General features: G+C 44.5%; 1 protein-coding gene across 1 annotated transcript; it reads right to left on the minus strand.

Moving 5' to 3' along the window:
* Nucleotides 1–15539: 15539 nt before the first annotated feature.
* Nucleotides 15540–19769, minus strand: LOC127410280 (proteoglycan 4-like). The gene is made up of 6 exons (XM_051645467.1): nucleotides 19588–19769; nucleotides 19324–19469; nucleotides 18798–19034; nucleotides 18575–18679; nucleotides 18379–18493; nucleotides 15540–18263 (listed from the first exon to the last, which is right to left on the minus strand). The coding sequence occupies exons 5-6, from the start codon at nucleotides 18422–18424 to the stop codon at nucleotides 17293–17295; spliced, it is 1017 nt and encodes a 338-aa protein (XP_051501427.1). The 5' UTR covers nucleotides 18425–18493; nucleotides 18575–18679; nucleotides 18798–19034; nucleotides 19324–19469; nucleotides 19588–19769; the 3' UTR covers nucleotides 15540–17292.
* Nucleotides 19770–20567: the final 798 nt, after the last annotated feature.

A 20567-nucleotide genomic window follows, 5' to 3' on the forward strand; every position in this document is an offset into this window, starting at 1 on the left:
CCCTCCGCTCCGCAATCGGTCATTTAAATTATACAACTCTTCATTTTCTAATGCAAATAGCTCCAAAATTTGAACACCTAAAAGACTGAAACCACTCTCATCTTGACCAGACTGATTTGTGAATTTATTCACAGCAGTTTGTTTTCCTGTCAACCCTTTTTAAGTACATGAGTCGGGACGGTGACTAATAAGCGCTCTTCACTTTTCACTTTCACATTTTCAGCAAACACGCAGTCTGGGTTCATGCAAATTTACTTGTTTTAGATAGAGCCTGATTTGTGAAAACTTTTACAATCACATTTGGTTACATTTGATTGCATCTTACTGCCCTACTCCCATTGCCTTGAATAATAATAGGAAATCAGCTTATAATTCTAAAAACTGACCATCTTCATAGGTCAGAGTAGGCTCAAATTGACCTTCATGATTTATGAATTTTGTCACAAATAAGTTTTTGTGTTATAGGCTTTGAGAGGTTACATGCTGGAAGCATGATAATTATGAAGGAAAAACACTAGTTCCCTATCTGTCACTCATTCGACATTGTGTCGATGTAGTGACACTAGGGGTCACTCTTGGGAGCCCGAAACACCTCTGGTCTTTGATAAAAGGCCAATGAAAATTGGCGAGTGGTATTTGCATACCACTCCCCCGAACATACGGGTATAAAAGGAGCTGGTATGCAACCACTCATTCAGATTTTCTCTTCGGAGCCGAACGGTCGATGTTCACTGAGCTGAATTCCCACGGCTGTTCATTCACCTCTGCTGGATCTGATGGCGCATTTCAGCGGCATCTCCCCCCTCTGCACTGGTGCACTGTAGAGAACGCCCCTGGGCGCTTCGGCAGAAACAAAAGGGTATATTCTAAAAAAGAGTATATTTCTCTAAAAGAGCGGCACACACAGAACGTCTTTTTAAAGATGCGTCTTTTTAAAGATGCCTTCCCGTTTGTGTGTTATTCCTGGTTGCGGTAGTTATCTCTCGCCTTCTTATGGTCACGATCGCTGTCTTTCGTGTCTGGGCCCTACCCACGTGGAGACAGCATTCGTGGATGGATCATGTACCCATTGCGAGAACATGACCATGGAAACGTTGTGGTCACGGCTTGCCTTCGTAAGAAAGCAAGCCACCCCAGCGGCTCCCCGCCTCGGTCCTTCTACCTACGGGTATGAGGCCAGCGCGGCTAGCACTGGGGGCGATTTGGGGACCCCAATGGGACCACCTCCGCCGGGTATCCCCCCACGGTCCTACCATTCCCCAGCACGCTCGTCTGCCCCGATCGGGCTTCTGGATGAGTCCGTCGCTCGTCTCACGGCGAGTTCGACCTCTTGTTCGGAGCCCGCGAAGCTGATGAGCTCTCGAGCGCAGCATCGGAGAGCGGGCTCGTCCAGTCGGACGCGGAAGCCTCAGCTGGGCTCCCCCCCTCAGGTACGGTCGCCCAGTTGCAGGCTGACGCGGAGATATGGACATGCTTTCCCGGGCAGCCGCGAGCGTCAGGCTAGAGTGGAACTCTCCGCTCTCCCCTGAACCCTCGCCGCTCACAGCCAAGCCCCGCCCCAGTTCTTTTCTTCCCGGAAGTGCACGAGGAGCTGACAAGGTCGTGGGAGGCACCTTTTACTGCCGGGTCCCGATCTTTCAGCTCCCCCGCCCTCACTACACTCGATGGTGGGGCAGCCAGGGGCTATTCGGCGATTCCCCAGGTGGATAAGGCGCTCGCGGTGCACCTATGCCCGCAGAGCTCCCGTCTAAGGCCTGTAGGTTTACGTCGCCCCTGATGGCCAAAGCCATGGCTCTCCTGCAAGTCCACCAAGCCAAGGTGCTAAAGGAACTGCATGAGGGTAGTTCCACCCCAGGATTGATGCAGGAGCTGTGCTCGGCAACCAACCTCGCTCTCTGTGCGACGAAGGTCACTGCGCGGTCTCTCGGGTGGGCGATGTCCACCTTGGTGGTCCAGGAGCGCCATCTTTGGTTCAACCTGGTCGAGATGGGAGAGGCCGACATGGCACGGTTCCTTGCTGCCCCCATTTCCCAGGTTAGCCTATTCGGCGACACCGTCGAGAACTTTGCCCAGCAGTTCTCGACAGTGAAGCAGCAGATGGAGGCATCCTGCCCCAGCGCGGCTCAAGATCCCGCACCCTGCTCATCACCAAGGGCGTCCCCCTGTGGTGACTGGTGAAACCCACTGCTTTGGAGCTGGTAAACAGACCACTCCATCCCCTGGTGGAGGGCCAGGAGGAGAATCTTTTGTTGCCTTTTCATTTAATTTCACCGCATGCCCAAGTGGTTGCGGTACCCAAGATTTCAGCAAAAGAGCAGTTTCCTTGTTCCCTGGGTCACATACCCGGTGTGCACGGCCGTCATCATGACCACCATCCACCATTCCATTTTGGCAAGTTTGACGCTCCAGCGGCGGTCTCCCCAACACTGCACGCCCAGCTGTGGCACAAATCCGCCCCCGATGTGACAGTCTCCACGGGCCATGAGGACAGGCCTCTTCCTCCCCATCCCAGGCTGTTCCGGGGGTGTTCACAAGGAGCCAGGTAAGTGCTTCGATGTCCCTGAAAGCACGGCCACAACACGGCGTGGCACCTCAGGCTCTGCCCCGCCGCGAGGCCCCACCCGCCGGTACGTCCGATGAGATTGTCCCCTTGGTCCCCCTCGCCCGTAGCTTGGACGCATGGCTTGCGCTTTCCAATCCATAGCGATGGCTGATCCGGACCATCCGACTCGCTACGCGATTCAGTTCACCAGGCGTCCGCCCAGGTTCAGCGGTATCCACTTCACCTTGGTGAAGTACGAAATCGCTACTCCCTTGCACGCGGAGATTGCCACCCTCCTACGGAAGGGTGCGATAGAACCTGTCCCTCCGGCTGAGATGAAGAAGGGGTTTTACAGCCCCTACTTCATCGTACCGAGGAAAGGCGGTGGGTTGCGGCCAATCTTGGACCTGCGAGTACTGAACCGGGCTTTACACAGACTCCCGTTCAAGATGCTGACGTAAAAACGCATTCTGGCGAGCGTCCGGCATCAAGATTGGTTCGTGGCGGTAGACCTGAAGGACGTGTACTTTCACGCCTCAATTCTACCTCAACACAGACCCTTCCTGCGGTTTGCATTCGAGGGTCAGGCGTATCAGTACAAGGTCCTCCCTTTCGGCCTGTCCTTGCCCCTCGCGTCTACAGGAAGGTCACAGAGGCAGCTCTTGCCCCTTTAAGGGAAGTAAGTATTCGCATTCTCAACTATCTCGACGATTGGCTAATCCTAGCTCACTCTCGGGACATGTTGTGTGCACACAGGGACCTGGTGCTCAGGCACCTCAGCCGGTTGGGGCTTCGGGTCAACTGGAAAAAGAGCAAACTCTCCCCGTTCAGAGCATCTCTTTTCTTGGCATGGAGTTAGACTCAGTCTCAGTGATGGCGCGCCTCACGAGCGAGCATGCGCAGTCGGTGCTGAACTGTCTGAGAGCGTTCAGGCGGAAAACTTCGGTTCCACTGAAACTCTTTCAGAGGCTCCTGGGGCATATGGCATCCTCAGCGGTGGCCACCCCACTCGGGTTGATGCATATGAGACCACTTCAGCACTGGTTTCAGACTTGAGTCCCGAGATGGGCATGGCGCCACGGGGCACATCGCATGGCCATCACGCCAGTCTGTCACCGTCTCTTCAGCCTTTGGACTGACCTCTCGTTTCTATGGGCAGGTGTTCCCCTAGAGCAGGTCTCATGGCACATCGTGGTCATGACAGATGCCTTCAGAACAGGCTGGGGCTGCATTGGCACATCAACTGCCTCGAGTTGTTGGCAATTCTGCTCACCCTGCAGAGGTTCCGGCCGTTGATCCAGGGCAAGCATGTGTTCGTTCGGACAGACAACATGGCAACGGTAGCATATGTCAACCGCCAAGGCGGTCTGCGCTCTCGTTGTATGTCACAACTCGCCTGCCGTCTTCTCCTCTGGAGTCAGCAGCACTTCAAGTCGCTGTGAGCCACTCACATCCTGGGCGACCTCAATACTGCAGCGGACACGCAGTCATGGCAGGTTACCCTCAGGGGAGAGTGGAGACTCCACCCTCAGGTGGTCCAGCTGATTTGGAGTCGATTCGGACAGGCACAGGTAGACCTGTTCGCCTCCCAAGAATCCTCCCACTGCCCGCTCTGGTACGCCCTGACCGAGGCACCTCTCAGCATAGATGCACTGGCACACAGCTGGCCTCCTGGCCTACGCAAATATGCAAAATATGCACAGACTCTGTGCAAGGTCAGAGAGGACGAGGAGCAGGTCGTCCTGGTAGCACCCTACTGGCCCACCCAGATGTGGTTCTTGGACCTCACGCTCCTCGCGACAGCCATCCCCCCCCCCACCCCTGGTGAATTCCCCTGAGGAAGGACCTTTTTTCTCAGGGACAGGGCACCATCTGGCACCTGCGACCAGACCTCTGGAATCTCCATGTCTGGCCCCTGGACGGGACGTGGAAGACCTAAGCGGTCTACCACCCGCGGTGGTAGACACGATCACTCAGGCTAGGGTCCCCTCTACGAGGCGCCTGTATGCCTTTAAGTGGGGTCTGTTCATTAAGTGGTGTTCTTCCCAATGGGAAGACCCCAGAGATGCGCAGTCGGATCAGTGCTTTCCTTCCTGCAGGAGAGGTTGGAAGGGTGGCTGTCCCCTTTCCACCTTGAAGGTGTACGTTGCTGCTATAGCAGCACACCACGACACAGTGGACGGTAAGTCCTTAGGGAAGCACGACCTGATCATCAGGCTCCTGAGAGGTGCCAGGAGGCTGAAACCCTCCAGACCGTGCCTCGTTCCCTCATGGGACCTCTCTATAGTTCTTCAGGGTCTACAGAGAGCCCCCTTTGAGCTTTGCAGTCAGCTGAGCTTAAGGCACTCTCCTTGAAGACTGCCCTCCTGACTGCACTCACTTCCATCAAGAGGGTAGGAGACCTGCAAGCGTTCTCTGTCAGCGAAACGTGCCTGGAGTTCGGTCCGGGCTACTCTCACGTGATCTTGAGACCCCGACCGGGCTATGTGCCCAAGGTTCCCACCACCCCTTTTAGGGACCAGGTGGTGAACCTGCGAGCGCTGCCCCAGGAGGAGGCAGACCCAGCCCTGTCGTTGCTGTGTCCGGTGCGCGCTTTACCTATCTATTTGGATCGCACACAGAGCTTTAGGATCTCTGAGCAGCTCTTTGTCTGATTTGACGCACAGCGGACAGGAAGCGCTGTCTCCAAGCAGAGGATCACCCACTGGCTCATTGACGCCATAGCTATGGCATATCATGCCCAGGATGTGCCGCCCCCGGTCGGGCTACGAGCCCATTCTACCAGGGGTGTAGCGGCCTCCTGGGCCCTGGCCAGGGGTGCCTCTCTAACAGACATTTGCAGAGCAGCGGGCTGGGCAACACCCAACACCTTTGCAAGGTTCTACAACTTCCGGGGTGGAACCGGTTCCATCCCAGGAAGTGGCATGCAATACAAGCGGATAAGCCCGGGATAGCCGGCCGGGTGTATCGCTTGCACATAGCGCCTTTCACCTCCTCTGAGCTGAAGACGTGCGCCATTAATTCACAGTAGAGTTCACAAACTATGTTCCCTTGTTGACTTCCTCCGAGCCCTGTGGCAGTCGAGTTTTCGGAGAGACTCGCTGCTGGCCCAGTACACATGCTAACTAAGAGCCCTGTTCTGGGGTAGGTGCTCCGCATGTGGCAGTTTCCTGTAAGGTAACCCCATGCGATGTATATCTTCTGCTAATTTCGTTTCCCTGTTGGCTTCCTTGGGCAGAGCCCCCTCTGCCACAGTCTCCATGTTTGTAGTAACTCCTCCCCCGTTGGGTAGGATCTACCATGAGACTTCTCCACATGGTCGGCAAGACCATGTGACATATTTTCCACTTAAATATCCCCCCTTTCTTTGGGCGAGGTGTGGTCTCCGTGGTGTCCTCCCCTTGGGAGGGACACCCCCCGACTAGACCTGGCGGCCCAGTCGGATAATCGCCAGTGTCACTACATTGACACAATGTCTCGTTCCCTCCATCAGGGAACAGAGGTTACACAAGTAACCATGACGGTTTCATTATATAAAACCACTTTAACTCACTAAACAAATGTGTCCTTTTTGTGGTAGGTATGTGCGGATTGTACGAACACACAACACTGTAAATAAAGTCTTCCATCTGGTGGCCTTCGAGTGCATGTTCACTAACCATCTGTTCACTCTGAAGAAAGGGCTTGTGGGTAAGGACAACATCTGTTGAAATCTCTCTCATTTCAGCGATATGTTATTTGTGAAAGAGAATCTGCCTGCTGGATGATGAATTCTGTATTGAGTTCTTGAATTAGGAAAATGAATGTAATATTTCTATATTTATTGAAAACATCTTAAATGCTGAGATAAATCACTTGTGTCCTGCACATGTTCCAAGTGTCTAGTGAAAATGAAGCCACCATCTCGGTGTGTGCTAATGAGATTGAGGGATTGAGTCCACTGCAGGAACGCCCTGCTGAGCGAATGATACACATGTCATCAGCTGGGCTCAGGAGCCATCGTCATTCAGCTGGCTCAACCCTACGTCATCAGCCTTCTAAGGTAAGAAAGATACCTTTAAAACTTTCAAATTTTCAAACTGGGTCTTTTGTTTTAGTTAAAGGAAAAATATACAGAGCCCCTTAGAGGACAGGGATGGAATTCATTTTCTAAAATAGTTTTGTGTTCTTATGCAGTAGTTTGCGTTCCCTCACAATAAATTTTGCATGCCTTCGCAATAGTTTGCTTTCCCTCACAATATGTTTTGAGTCCCTTCACAATAGTTTGAGCTCCTTCGCAATAAGTTTTGAATTACATCACAATAAGTTTTGAGTTCATTTGCATTACTTTGTGTTCCCTCACAATACGTTTTGAGTTCCTTTACAATAAGTTTTGCATTACTTCGCAATAGGTTTTGTGTTCGTTTGCATTAGTTTGCATTCCCTCGCAATAAGTTTTGCATTCCTTCTCCATAGTTTGCGTTCACTTGCAATGAGTTTTGCGTTCGTTTGCATTAGTTTGTTCACTCGCAATAAGTTTTGCATTCCTTCTCCATAGTTTGCGTTCACTTGCAATGAGTTTTGCGTTCGTTTGCATTAGTTTGTTCACTCGCAATAAGTTTTGCATTCCTTCACAATTGTTTGTGTTCACTTGAAATAGGTTTTGAGTTCCTTCACAATAGTTTGGGTTCCTTCGTAGTAAGTTTTGCATGAATTTTCATTTGTTTGTTTACACTCGCAATAAGTTTTGTGTTCCTTAGCTATAGTTTTGCGTTCCTTCGCAATAAGTTTTGCATTAGTTTGCATTAGTTTGCATTCCTCACAATAAGTTTTGCATTCCTTCGCAATTGTTTGGGTTTATTCGCAATAAGTTTTGCCTTCCTTCGCAATTGTTTATGTTCCCTCGCTATAAGTTTTGAGTTCCCTTACAATAAGTTTTGTATTCCTTCTCAATAGTTTGTGTTCCTTCGAAATAAGTTTTGCCTACGCAATTGTTTGTGTTCCCTCGCAATAAGTTTTGCATTCCTTTGCAATAAGTCTTGTGTTCCTTCTCAATAGTTTGGGTTACTTTGCATTAAGTTTTTCGTTCAATTGCATTAGTTTGCATTCTCTCGCAATATGTTTTGTGTTCCTTTTCAATTGTTTGAGATCCCTCGCAATACACTTTGAGTTCCCTTGCAATAAGTTTTGTGTTCCTTCACAGTAGCTTGGGTTCCTTCGCAATACATTTCGCATTCATTTGCATTAGTTTGTTCACTCGCAATAAGTTTTGCATTCCTTTGCAATTGTTTGTGTTCCCTCACCATAAGTTTTGCATTCCTTCTCCATAGTTTGTGTTCACTTGCAATGAGTTTTGCGTTCGTTTGCATTCGTTTGTTCACTCGCAATAAGTTTTGCATTCCTTTGCAATTGTTTGCATTCCCTCGCAATAAGTTTTGCATTCCTTCACAGTTGTTTGTGTTCACTTGAAATAGGTTTTGAGTTCCTTCACAATAGTTTGGGTTCCTTCGTAGTAAGTTTTGCATGAATTTTCATTCGTTTGTTTACACTCGCAATAAGTTTTGTGTTCCTTAGCTATAGTTTGGGTTCCTTCGCAATAAGTTTTGCATTCGTTTGCATTAGTTTGCATTCCTCGCAATAAGTTTTGCCTTGCTTCGCAATTGTTTATGTTCCCTCGCTATAAGTTTTGAGTTCCCTTACAATAAGTTTTGTATTCCTTCTCAATAGTTTGTGTTCCTTCGCAATAAGTTTTGCCTATGCAATTGTTTGTGTTCCCTCGCAATAAGTTTTGTGTTCCTTTGCAATAAGTCTTGTGTTCCTTCTCAATAGTTTGGGTTACTTTGCAATAAGTTTTTCGTTCACTTGCAGTAGTTTGCATTCTCTCGCAATACTTTTTGTGTTCCTTCTCAATTGTTTGAGATCCCTCGCAATAAGTTTTGAGTTCCCTTGCAATAAGTTTTGTGTTCCTTCACAGTAGCTTGGGTTCCTTCACAATACGTTTCGCATTCATTTGCATTAGTTTGCGTTCACTTGCAATGAGTTTTGCATTCGTTTGCATTAGTTTGTTCACTTGAAATAAGTTTTGCATTCCTTTGCAATTGTTTGTGTTCCCTCACAATAAGTTTTGCATTCCTTCTCCATAGTTTGGGTTTCTTTGCAATAAGTTTTGTGTTCATTTGCATTAGTTTGCATTTCCTCGCAATAAGTTTGCCTTCCTTTGCAATTGTTTGTGTTCCCTCACATTAAGTTGAGTTCTCTTGCAGTACGTTTTGTGTTCCGTCACAGTAGTTTGGGTTCCTTAGGCAATAAGTTTTGCATTCTTTTGCATTAATTTGCGTTCTCTCGCAATAAGTTTTGCCTTTGTTTGCATTAGTTTGCATTCCCTTGCAATACGTTTTGCCTTTCTTTGCTTGCAATAAGTTTTGCGTTCCTTCTCAATAGTTTGGGTTCCTTCACAATACGTTTTGCTTTCGTTTGCATTAGTTCGCATTCCCTTGCAATACGTTTTGCATTCGTTTGCATTAGTTTGCATTCCCTTGCAATAAGTTTTGTCTTTCTTTGAAATTGTTTGGGTTCCCTCACAATAAGTTTTGTGTTCCTTCTCAATAGTTTGGGTTCCTTTGCAATAAGTTTTGCGTTCGTTTTCATTAGTTTGCATTCCCTCGCAATACGTTTTCCCTACGCAATTGTTTGTGTTCCCTCGCAATAAGTTTTGCATTCCCTTGCAATAAGTTTTGTGTTCCTTCACAGTAGTTTGGGTTCCTTCGTAATTAGTTTTGCATTCATTTGCATTATTTTGCATTCCCTTGCAATACGTTTTGCATTCGTTTGCATTAGTTTGCATTCCCTTGCAATACGTTTTGCCTTCCTTCGCAATTGTTTCTGTTCCCTCACAATAAGTTTTGTGTTCCTTCTCAATAGTTTGGGTTCCTATACAATAAGTTTTGCGTTCGTTTTCATTAGTTTGCGTTCCCTCGCAATACGTTTTCCCTACGCAATTGTTTGTTCCCTCGCAATAAGTTTTGCATTCCCTCTCAGTAGTTTGTGTTCCTTCGTAATCATTTTTGCGTTCATTTGCATTAGTTTGTGTTCCCTTGCAATAATTTTTGCCTTCCTTTGCAATTGTTTGTGTTCCCTCGCAATAAGTTTTGAGTTCCCTTGCAATAAGTTTTGTGTTCCTTCACAGTAGTTTGGGTTCCTTCGTAATTAGTTTTGCATTCATTTGCATTAGTTTGCATTCACTCACGATAAGTTTTGCCTTCCTTCGAAATTGTTTGGGTTCCTTCTCAATAAGTTTTGCCTTCCTTCGCAATTGTCTCTGTTCCCTCGCAATAGTTTTGAGTTCCCTTGCAATACGTTTTGTGTTCCTTCTCAATAGTTTGGGTTCCTTTGCAATAAGATTTTGCGTTGGTTTTCATTATTTTGCGTTCCCTCGCAATACATTGCCTACGCAATTGATTGTGATCCCTCGCTATAAGTTTTGTGTTCCTTCTCAAATGTTTGGGTTCCTTCGCGATAAGTTTTGCATTCATTTGCATTAGTTTGCATTCCCTCACAATAATTTTTACTTTCCTTTGCAGTTGTTTGTGTTCCCTCGCAATAAGTTTTGAGTTCCCTTGCAATAAGTTTTGTGTTCCTTCTCAATAGTTTGGGTTCCTTCGCAATAAGTTTTATGTTCATTCGAATTAGTTTGCATTCCCTCGCAGTAAGTTTTGCCTTCCTTTGCGATTGTTTGTGTTCCCTCGCAATGCGTTTTTAGTTCCCTTGCAATATGTTTTGAGTTCCTTCACAGTAGTTTGGGTTCCTTCGCTTTTTTCATTACTTTGCAATAAGTTTTGCATTCATTTCCATTAGTTCGCATTCACTTGCAATAGGTTTTGCATTCATTTGCATTAGTTTGCTTTCCCTCGCAATAAGTTTCGCCTTCCTTCGCAATTGTTTGTTCCCTTACAATAAGTTTTGAGTTTCCATGCAATATGTTTTGTGTTCCTTCTCATTAGTTTGTGTTCTATCGCAATAAGTTTTGCCTTCATTCTTTCATTCATTCCCATGCAATACGTTTAGCTTTTCTTTGCAATTTGTTTTCTGTTCCTTCGGAATTAGTATTGTATTCCCTCACAATAAGTTTTGTGTTTATTCGCAGTAAGTTTGGTGTTCCTTTTGCAATGGAGAAATAATGATTTTCTTCAAGAATGTTTCAAACATTAGTTTGTAAAATAATTTTTGGCTGTGTTTTATTCATCTCTGAGTGTTTGTGAAATGTTTCAGGCTGTTACTCTGGGACTGTGATGAACGCTCATACAGTTACTACATCAAGGTGTCCACCAACCAGTAGCAGTGGACTAAAGTGGTGGACCGCACAAAAGTGGCCTGTTGGTGAGCACCTCCATCTCATGTTCCCATTTGTCTGTTAGGCCACAAACATACTCGACATGCTTGGCTGATGCATTGTAAGTACATGTTTCGGTTGTACGTGGCTAACATTTGTTGGTGTGCTACTGTGGTGGTTTAAAACATCAGTACTTAAGGGCATGATAGAGTAGCCTTTAAATGTCTGTGCCATTAAACCAGATGTGGTATTTAGATTGCTAGCTTTAAAAATTTATTTTACTGTTGCTCCGCCATGACAGTGGTTGACCAGATATAGAAAAGTGACTGTAGAAGAAGACAGTTTAAGTTCATATACATCGTATGTGAGTTTTTGTTAAACTTCAGGCACTTTTAGCACTGTGGATTTCTAAGAAGCATATGCCAAAGTATACTTTGGTTGTCCGCATTGCTGATCTGAACAAGCACAGTATGCGTGACACAAATTTCGTCATCATCACAGTCTAGCGGCCCAGATTTTCCCAACATGCATCTGTTGTTTATTGTGCTAAAAGAGTATCACAAAGCAGTCATAACATGCATGCGTTGAACTTGTTCATATTTGCTTGTGGTCTAAAGAGTATACTTTGAAAGAAAATGCGGTTGACCAAGCGTGATCTGATCCTGAATGTGAAAAGACAAAGTATACCTGGGCCTTAAGAAGCATAAACATTTGTCACACTCAATATGTTTTAATTTATAATTTGTCTACTAACAATGTCCAACAGTGTGTGTTCATGAATCACATGAGATATATGTCATTTTTGTGTAATTTCTAGCACATCTCAGAATCTGTATTGTGTTAAATAAAATTATGTGCTGAAAATGACGCTGATGGAAATGACATTTTTAATGTTTTAAAATGGCATAATTTTCAGTGAGATAAACTATTGCTTTTCTTTTTTTTTTTTTTTTGTATGACATTAAACGATTTGAAAAAAAAAAACATAGCCAGCATTACATGGAAATTTGTCATAAGTTAAAGTCCAAGTCAGTTAGATATTGCACTGCCTTAGGAGTTGCTTCATGTAGCGCCCGAAGACCACCAATAAAGCATCTTATTGGGCACTCATTTACTATGTGATCAGTTGTCTGGAAGGTGCACCACAGTCACATGCTGGGGAATCTGCAGCTTCCCACCTTTATATGAGAGAAGTACACCTTCCTTCAGAGGTATACTGTAACTATTGCTTTAATATATATTAATTAATGTTATATCATATGATTTCCATCATATTCTGGCAGATGCTCACTTTTGACAGACATGCAGCGTCTTTTATTCGGATTGTGGGAACACAACACTGCAAATGAGGTAAAAGTGTTTGAAATGACGCTGTGAGAGCATAAAAGAGTCCAGTTTATGATGTCATTTGTGATTAATGCAGGTTTTTTACTGTGTGCACTTCGAGTGTCCTGCACAACTCAACAGTGAAGTCGTGGAGGGAAGCTCAGGACATACTATCCCCCAAATCCACTTCATCCCAACAAACTCAACCTGCCTCCAGTCTGCCTTCATAATCACCATCATCTTCTTAATCTTCAGACACCCCACAGATACAACATTGCCAAAGGAAACAGGGAAGTCCAAATGGACACAGCATTGCTGAACTTTTACCATAGTACTGAGGGGACAGAGTAGTTTATGTTGCCGGTGGAAAACTGACATTTCATGACAAGTGATAGTTCACCCAAAAATCATTTATTCACCCTCATATCATTACAAACCTGTAGGACGTTTGACATGAAACACAAAAGGAGATATTAGACTGAATGTTCAGCCTCAGTCACCAATCAGTTTCATTATAGGGAAAAAAGATGCAGTGAAATTGAACATACTGCCTAACATCATATTTTGTGTTCCACAGAAGAAAGTTGGAAGGGTTTAGAACAACACGAGGATGAGTACATTTCTTGTTGTTGTAGGTCACACCCTCCTTGACACTTTGAATGTTTGGTTCTTGAATAAGCTATTGGCTGATGTTTTATTTTTATTGCCTAGGTTTTATCAAATGATTTATTCTCATTTTGAATGTTAAAGTGTTATTTATGTAGCGAATTTGTTTGTATAAATGTACACGGGATGGGTTAAAGTGCCCACGTACCTCCACCATTATATGTAGGGAAACAGTATGTGTGAGCTAAGAATTAATTTAAACTGTTCTTATTCTACATTATTATGTAAGGAAATTTATAATGGAATTAGTCGCGTTCGACAACCATTATAAATTAGATAAATGTCAAATAACTAGATTATTTGTCTGAATAAAATTCTCCACAATTAAAATCGTAATGCAACGTCTCGTTGTATCCACTCACAATTTCTAAATTAGCTTTAATAAGGGAATTATGAGTAATTCTCTTATTGGTGTAATATTATTCTCATGGCTTATTGAAAATAATATCACGCATATTTAGGTACAGCTTTGAAGCGACATCTTTTAAAAACAGGGATGAGATTATTTAACAAAATATACCACAGTCAAATTATCTTTAAAAGGGGAATATTGTTGGGCCTCATGTATTCAGATAGAAGACAAAGGCAGGCCTAACACAGTCGTAAAAACATAACTCAAGCCCCCACCTTCTAAGTCGTAAATTTTACTGATAAAAATCGCGCCAAAATCAAACAAAGGGAGTCCAAAACAGACTACAGATCCATGAAGCCTTGCTCACTAAAGGATCGAGCACTCAACTCCTATTGGATGAGGCACACAACAGAACGTCCCTCAAACATGACATCATCAGGAGTTGAAATAATTCTGAAATGCGTCCAGAATTCGCTTCCAGCGACTTCGTTCACCGAATAAAGACGTAGCTTTTGCTTCTCTCCGGTGCAACCTCGTGGCATAAGGAAGTAATGTCCGACTTGAAACTGTAGCCATATGATCTCCATCTCGCTGGACGAGTTGAGATTACTCTGTGTTCAACCGAACACTCTAACGGATCCGAAGGAGACCGCAGAGCAATTCGCATCTTCATCCGTTTGCCTACAGAAGTGAAGAGATTAAAGATTTCTCTTCCATCTTCAATCAAGTCGACATTTCTGAGTTCTCCGCCAGCCCGCCGAGAATCAACAGCCGTACCGCCCTCTGAGAATCAACAGCCGTACCGGCCGCCGACAGCGCGAGGAAACGGCCTCCCGTCATCACCCCAGCCTCAAGGAACCGGGTCAAAGTTAAAGGACGGAGGAAAACACATTCTACCTGTGTCTTCATGCGATTCAAGTAAGAGGTTACGTCTGGGCAGAGACAGAATATTATAGCGTGTTATTCTTGTGTTTCAAGGTTTTTGCTTGTACAGTTTACGGACCGCCATGTCCGCTCATTATTAATATTCAGGGTATTAATTATCACAAGTTTGTTTTGCTGTATTGTGGTCCAACCAAATTGGATAGTGCAATTTCGCCATCACGGGTGAAACAGAAACTGAGTTCATCCATTAGAGTCAAATAACGCAGGACTTTTACAAGCCCCGCTCGTAAAACCGCATCTCTGAGTGATGAACACGGCTGCTTTATCTCCAGCTATCGCGAAATCAGCTTTCGGACTGTCACTTAATAATCTCTCTCTCTCTCTCTCTCTCTCTCTCTCTCTCACTAACCACACTGTCACACACACACCTTATGTGTTATAGGATTATTTTTATTTCCATATCTAATCATATCACTGTTTAGTTTGTAGTTGTAAGTCGGAAGTTTATTGACTGCATTGTATTAATTATTAATTGATATTACTGCATAAATAAACTTTGTTTATATTACAAAGAGAAGTGTTTTGGTTTGTTTTGCATACGCCTGTGTCATGCTGATGGGATGTCAGTGCTCGGATTCAAACCTTCATTCATTGTTTTTTTCCCGAAAATCGATATTCTTCGGATATCGATTTTCCTAAGAAAACAATCTAGTATTGAGACTGTTTTACTATCTGGTTATTAGTCCCTGATTCCAGGGTGGTGCCCCGTCAATGTTGATCCTTATTAATATTCTATTGATTTTTGATAATTGATAATTATCTTTGATGATTGTTGAATTTGAATGATCAATAAGCTAGTGTTAATTTTAATTAATGTTTCATCGATGTTAACAATTGACGATTATCTTTGATAATTGTTGATTTTAAAGGATTAAAAAAAGCTAACATTGATTCTCATCAATGTTCTATTGATTTTAATAATTAGTAATTATCTTTGATAATTATTAATTATTGCTAATAACCAAACTTGCTCCTAAACATAGCACACTACATTTACTGGAGTCCCATATGAGGTTTTAATGAGTTAGATTCAATTTATTAAATTAAATATTAATTAATAACTACAGAAATAATTATAAATTATTTCTGATAGTAACACTGATCTAAACAACCAGTAAAGCCCTACAATATGAATAATTAATCATAACTCGTTATAATCAATTATAAATATTTGGATCAGTTAATAGAATTAACATGATGTAGCTGAATTAACATTACAATCAATTAATCTGTCCAGCGAACACTCAGTATTGATTGTCTATCAACTCTCAGAAAGGAAATTTTTCATGGCCGCAGAAAAATAACTCTTTCTTAGCATGTAGCTGTGATCAAATCGTTAAATTGATGTTGATTTACAAGCAGACCAGAATCAACTCACAAGAATGTACACAAAAGCTTTATTTAACTAAATCATGAACACATAACTAATCTAAACAAACACATACACACAAATCACGCATACATGGGAAATGGAAAAGTGAAAGTGAATGAAACAGGAACAGAACAGGGGAATGAAGTTATGAAAAGAGTCATTTAACCATCTGAAAAAACCATCAGTTTCTTACTTCAAAGAACCTTCAAAGAACCTTACTTATAAGAATCAGCTTATACTAAACCTCTGTTTAGTTAGTTAATTGTATGATACTTGCAATGCCTTGACTATTGAGAGAGTGCCCGGATGCAGTCTCACGAGAAAGTCTTGCTGGTTCCTTGAGTCGATGGTGTTGAAGTTGCAATCAATTTCTTCCGCGTTTAATGAAGAAATGATGATGAACTTGCAGTGTTAATTTGACTCTGTTATGGTCAAGGAAGTTACACATGGCTTGATGTGTTTGAGGCCTGCCAGCCCGCGACCTCGCGGTCAGACCAGGTGTTTCCGGTCCCACACAAACAGCAACCATGAGCAGAAGGGAGAGAGAAAGAGAAGAGAGAGAGAGAGGTCACTCTGACAGTGCACTTTAACTACTGAGGGAGGTCACTCCTCTCGAGTTTGGCTTGACCAATGAGAAAGGTGCAATTTTCCAGCGGGAAAAGTTCCTTTGTTTGGAAGCTGACTCATTCGCATGATTGGAGTTAGCTAGCAGTTTGTGCCCCTTTATGCTATGATTAATATAACAAGCATACAATGCATGCTATAAGGGGTGCTATACTCCAATGTTTAGGGCATCACACAAGGATTAACTTGATAGGAAGCATGATACCAATAATTTTACATTATCTAGTGGTTCTGTCATAAAGCATGCACAAAATGGTATACAGTACAAAAAACACTATACGAGATGGTAATAATCATACACACAATGTCCTGAGGACATTGTCTATAAATTAATGAAGAAAAGTCTGTTTTATGGGCTTTATGCGTCTTTCCTGTGGGGGAATGGAGTGAGTTTCTTCTCAGCCACATTCCTTTGCTTTTGCATGTGGCTACCTTCCCCCACCTGGAATGTCTCTGAGGTCCACTAGTTGGTGGACCAGTGTCAGCAAAGGGGTAGTAAAAACTGATAATGATTAGTGGGAGAGCAGACATCTCGGAGTCTTCTTGGGCCTACTTGGACCTTTGCTTGTTACTGTCTTGATACGTCTGCTGGATTATTCATTAAATAACGTTTTATATTTTTTTAATTTATTTTTTATTTGCACCACATCTCTTTTTTCACTTTGCACCATTTCTTTCTTTCTTTGCACAATTTCTTTGCACCATTTTTTTTAAATGCACATTCTTTAAATGCACTAATTGTGATTCTCCCCTTAATAAAATTCTGCATTTAAAACAAATGCAATAGCCTTAATTATCACCACCCCCACTGTCAACTTGTCTTCCACATGGTGCCTCCTTCCAGTCATGTTTTCACTGCTCCCATCTATGGAGAGACTCTCTTCTGAGGGTGGCTCTGAGTGCTCTGGTGTTGAGGGCTCAGTTAAGAGGATTGATGGGTCTTCTGTCTCCACCTCTGCTGGTTCAGAGCCTTCTGAGCCCTCTAGTTCTTCTGTTGAGGGCTCCTCTTGTTGTGGTTTAGAGGGCTCCTCTGGGTGTGCTGCGGAGGGCTCCTCTTGTTGTGGTTTAGAGGGCTCCTCTGGGTTTGCTGTGGAGGGCACCTCTCTTTCTGGTTTAGAGGGCTCCTCTGTTTGTGTTGCAGGGGGCTCCTCTTGTTCTTATTTAAAGGGATCCTCTGGGTGTGCTGCAGAGGGCTCCTCTGGGTGTACTGCGGAGGGCTCCTCTGGGTGTACTGCGGAGGGCTCCATTAGGTGTGCTGCGGAGGACTCCTCTTGTTCTTGTTTAGAGGGCTCCTCTGGATGTGTTGCGGAGAGCTCCTCTTGCTGTGGTTCAGAGGGCTCCTCTGGGTGTGCTGCGGAGGGCTCCTCTTGCTGTGGTTTAGAGGGCTCCTCTGGGTGTGCTGTGGAGGGCTCCTCTTGTTGTAGTTTAGAGGACTCCTCTTGTTGTGGTTTAGAGGACTCCTCTGGGTGTGGTGTGGAGGGCTCCTCTTGTTCTTGTTTAGAGGGCTCCTCTGGGTGTGCTGCAGAGGGTTCCTCATTTTCTTGTTCAGAGGGCTCCTCTTGTTGTGGTTTAGAGGGCTCCTCTGGGTGTGCTGCAGAGGGCTCCTCTTGTTCTTGTTTAGAGGGCTCTGGTTGTGCTGCGGAGGGCTCCTCTCGGTGTGCTGTTGAGGGCTCCTCTTGTTCTGGTTTAGAGGACTCCTCTGGGTGTGCTGCAGAGGGCTCCTCTTGTTCTTGTTTAGAGGGCTCTGGTTGTGCTGCGGAGGGCTCCTCTCGGTGTGCTGTTGAGGGCTCCTCTTGTTCTGGTTTAGAGGACTCCTCTTGTTGTGGTTTAGAGGGCTCCTCTGGGTTTGCTGCAGAGGGCTCCTCTTGTTCTGGTTTAAAGGGCTCCTCTGGGTGTGGTGCGGAGGGCTCCTCTGTTTCTTGTTTGGAGGACTCAACTGCTGCTTCCACTGCTGCCTGTTCTGAGCCCTCTGGTTCTGATGTAGAGATATCTTCAGAGCCCTTTGGTTGCAGTTCACACACTGAGCCCTCTGGTTCTGGTGTGGAGGCTTTGGGAACTACACTGGGCTCTGCTGTCCTGTCCTTTCCCATTGACAACACAGAGCTCCAGATCTCCTTTTTTTGCACCACTGCAACATAAAGAGTGTACATTGCTATTAAAGAGGATGTGAGAAAGAGAGAGACACTCAGAGTACTACGTAAACTGTATAGAAGACCAGCCTATACCAGAATTCTTTTTCTGACCTGTTCTCTTCCTATGAAGAACCTTTTCTTCCACTTGTTCCTCCATTTCTGCCTCTTCATGGACCTGCTTGATAACCTAAGGTCCCAGAACAGCTCTCCGAGACACCCAATTGTTCTGAGAGGTGAACAAAATTGAGAATGTGACAACACATTCCCTCGAGTTCCACACGCCTTCACTTTTGGAAACACAACTCACCAGTCTCAGGTCCACAACATCCTGCATCATGAAGCATATACGAGAGGACATTTTTCACTCCATGATCAGCTCCTGCAACTGGCTGAAGGATCCATCCATCTTTCACTGAAAGTGAAAAAACAACAGAACATTCCCTAAGATTCATAAGCTTCAAATGAGACAAGGACACTTCAACAGACCACTGTCTATATATACATACTCCCTGGTCTGATCCTGGACTGACCTTTGCTTTCTCGATGTCCAATTCTTGGCCCACAGTGGTGAGCAGCTTACAGAGTCACTCAAGTGACTGCTCATTGTGGCTTTGGAGTAACTTGCGCATGCAATCGTGCATGTTGGCCTCTGTCAGCATCTGCTGATTGTAGAGCTCACCCATGAACCTGATGTTTCCTAAGGAGCATCTGTGGGCCTTAATCTTCATCTGTTTCAGCTCTTCCTTCAGCCTTTCCTGTTCCCCAGCCTAAGACAGAGAGAGAAAGAGAGAGAGCTGTTAGAAATTATCTTTAGAGCCCATTGTGGACAAAGAGTCATGAACATACTGTGTAGACATACCCACACTACATCTGGAGACAACATCTCAACAGCTCAGACTTTGAAACCTACATTTTCAGCTATGTATTTGATAATTTTTTTCGAATTTAGTTTTTATTTGGATATATTGATTGATACTACAGTTTAGATACTTCACAGCAGTAAATGTCTCCATGTTAAGAACATTTCAAATGTACTTTGAGTACTGAAGCACTTACTGATGCAGCAGCCTCCATCTCTTTATGTTTCAAGGCCAGGGGTTGTTATAGGACCTGTCCTTCATAAACTCCTTCCAACACCGTGTAAGCAGCAACCCCACGAAACCAACCTTCATCTTGGGCTGACCGATCTGGTATGTTTTCAACTACAAAAACAGAATGTATAATAACTGAGATTGGATGATGTGTTCTGAGCTAAAAATTTTCAGTCTTTCAGAAATAAAATTAATTTTAAAATCAATATTAGGTAAACGTGAGACTCACTGGGGTCAGAGAGCGACACATACTGGCGTAGGTTCCAGAGAGCTGGGTTCACTGATGGCTTTTTCGAACACCAGCTCTACCACTCCATTCAGTCGTTCCTCTGTATTGATGGCAGGATGGAGGTCAGTAAACTTTTTCATCAGCTGCTCAAACTTCTCTGGAGTCAGCTTGTTGAGGATACTCCTGATGATACGGAGGAGTTCCTAGATGAAACATTGATGGGCATGCATTGATATGGTACTGTATAGTGTACATCCATCCATACATCTGTCTACCTGTCCATTCAACTGTCCATTCATCCATCCATCTGCCCATCCAGACATCCATCCATCCATCCATCCATCCATCTGTCTGCCCATCCAACCATCCATCCATATTTGGCTCAATCCAGTGAAGGAACACACCTCAGTCTTCTGTCCCTCTGGATCAGCCATGTCCCACTTCAGGCCGGGCTTCCAGGCATTCGCTGATGTCTTCAGCTCCACGTCATTGTCCAGGTGTAGGTTTAACGTTTTGTGTCCAGGTGTTTTACGCACTTTCTTTCGGACAACATTTTGGCCGCTAGAGGTCGTGGGCCCATCCTCTTGATGCATCGGCAGCCTATCTTCGTTTGCCTGTAAAAGCAGTCGATCAGTGAAGCCTCCCTTTATTCCCATTAAATCTTCTAATAATTAATTAGTTCAATCAACATGACTTGAAAAACCCTCATATTTTATATGTTGGAGCATCATATAAGAATGACCTACCTTGTCCAGAATACATGGATAATCTGGAAGCCCCTCTGGCTTCTGCAGACAAGGAGGCTTGAACTGCAAGCTCAAGAGGAAATCTCTATCGTACTTCCTCTTCCACTCTGCAGCAGGTGGTGTGTTGGTCTCAGAGGGGCCTGAAGCTTCTGCTTCCTCCACTGGTGTCTTCTCAGGTTGCACTGGGTACATGGACAAGCTTGGAGTTGAGGGTTGCTCTGAGCTTTCTGGAAC

The sequence above is a fragment of the Myxocyprinus asiaticus genome, chromosome 19 (genome assembly GCF_019703515.2).
Source record: "Myxocyprinus asiaticus isolate MX2 ecotype Aquarium Trade chromosome 19, UBuf_Myxa_2, whole genome shotgun sequence".
Lineage (NCBI taxonomy): Eukaryota > Metazoa > Chordata > Actinopteri > Cypriniformes > Catostomidae > Myxocyprinus > Myxocyprinus asiaticus.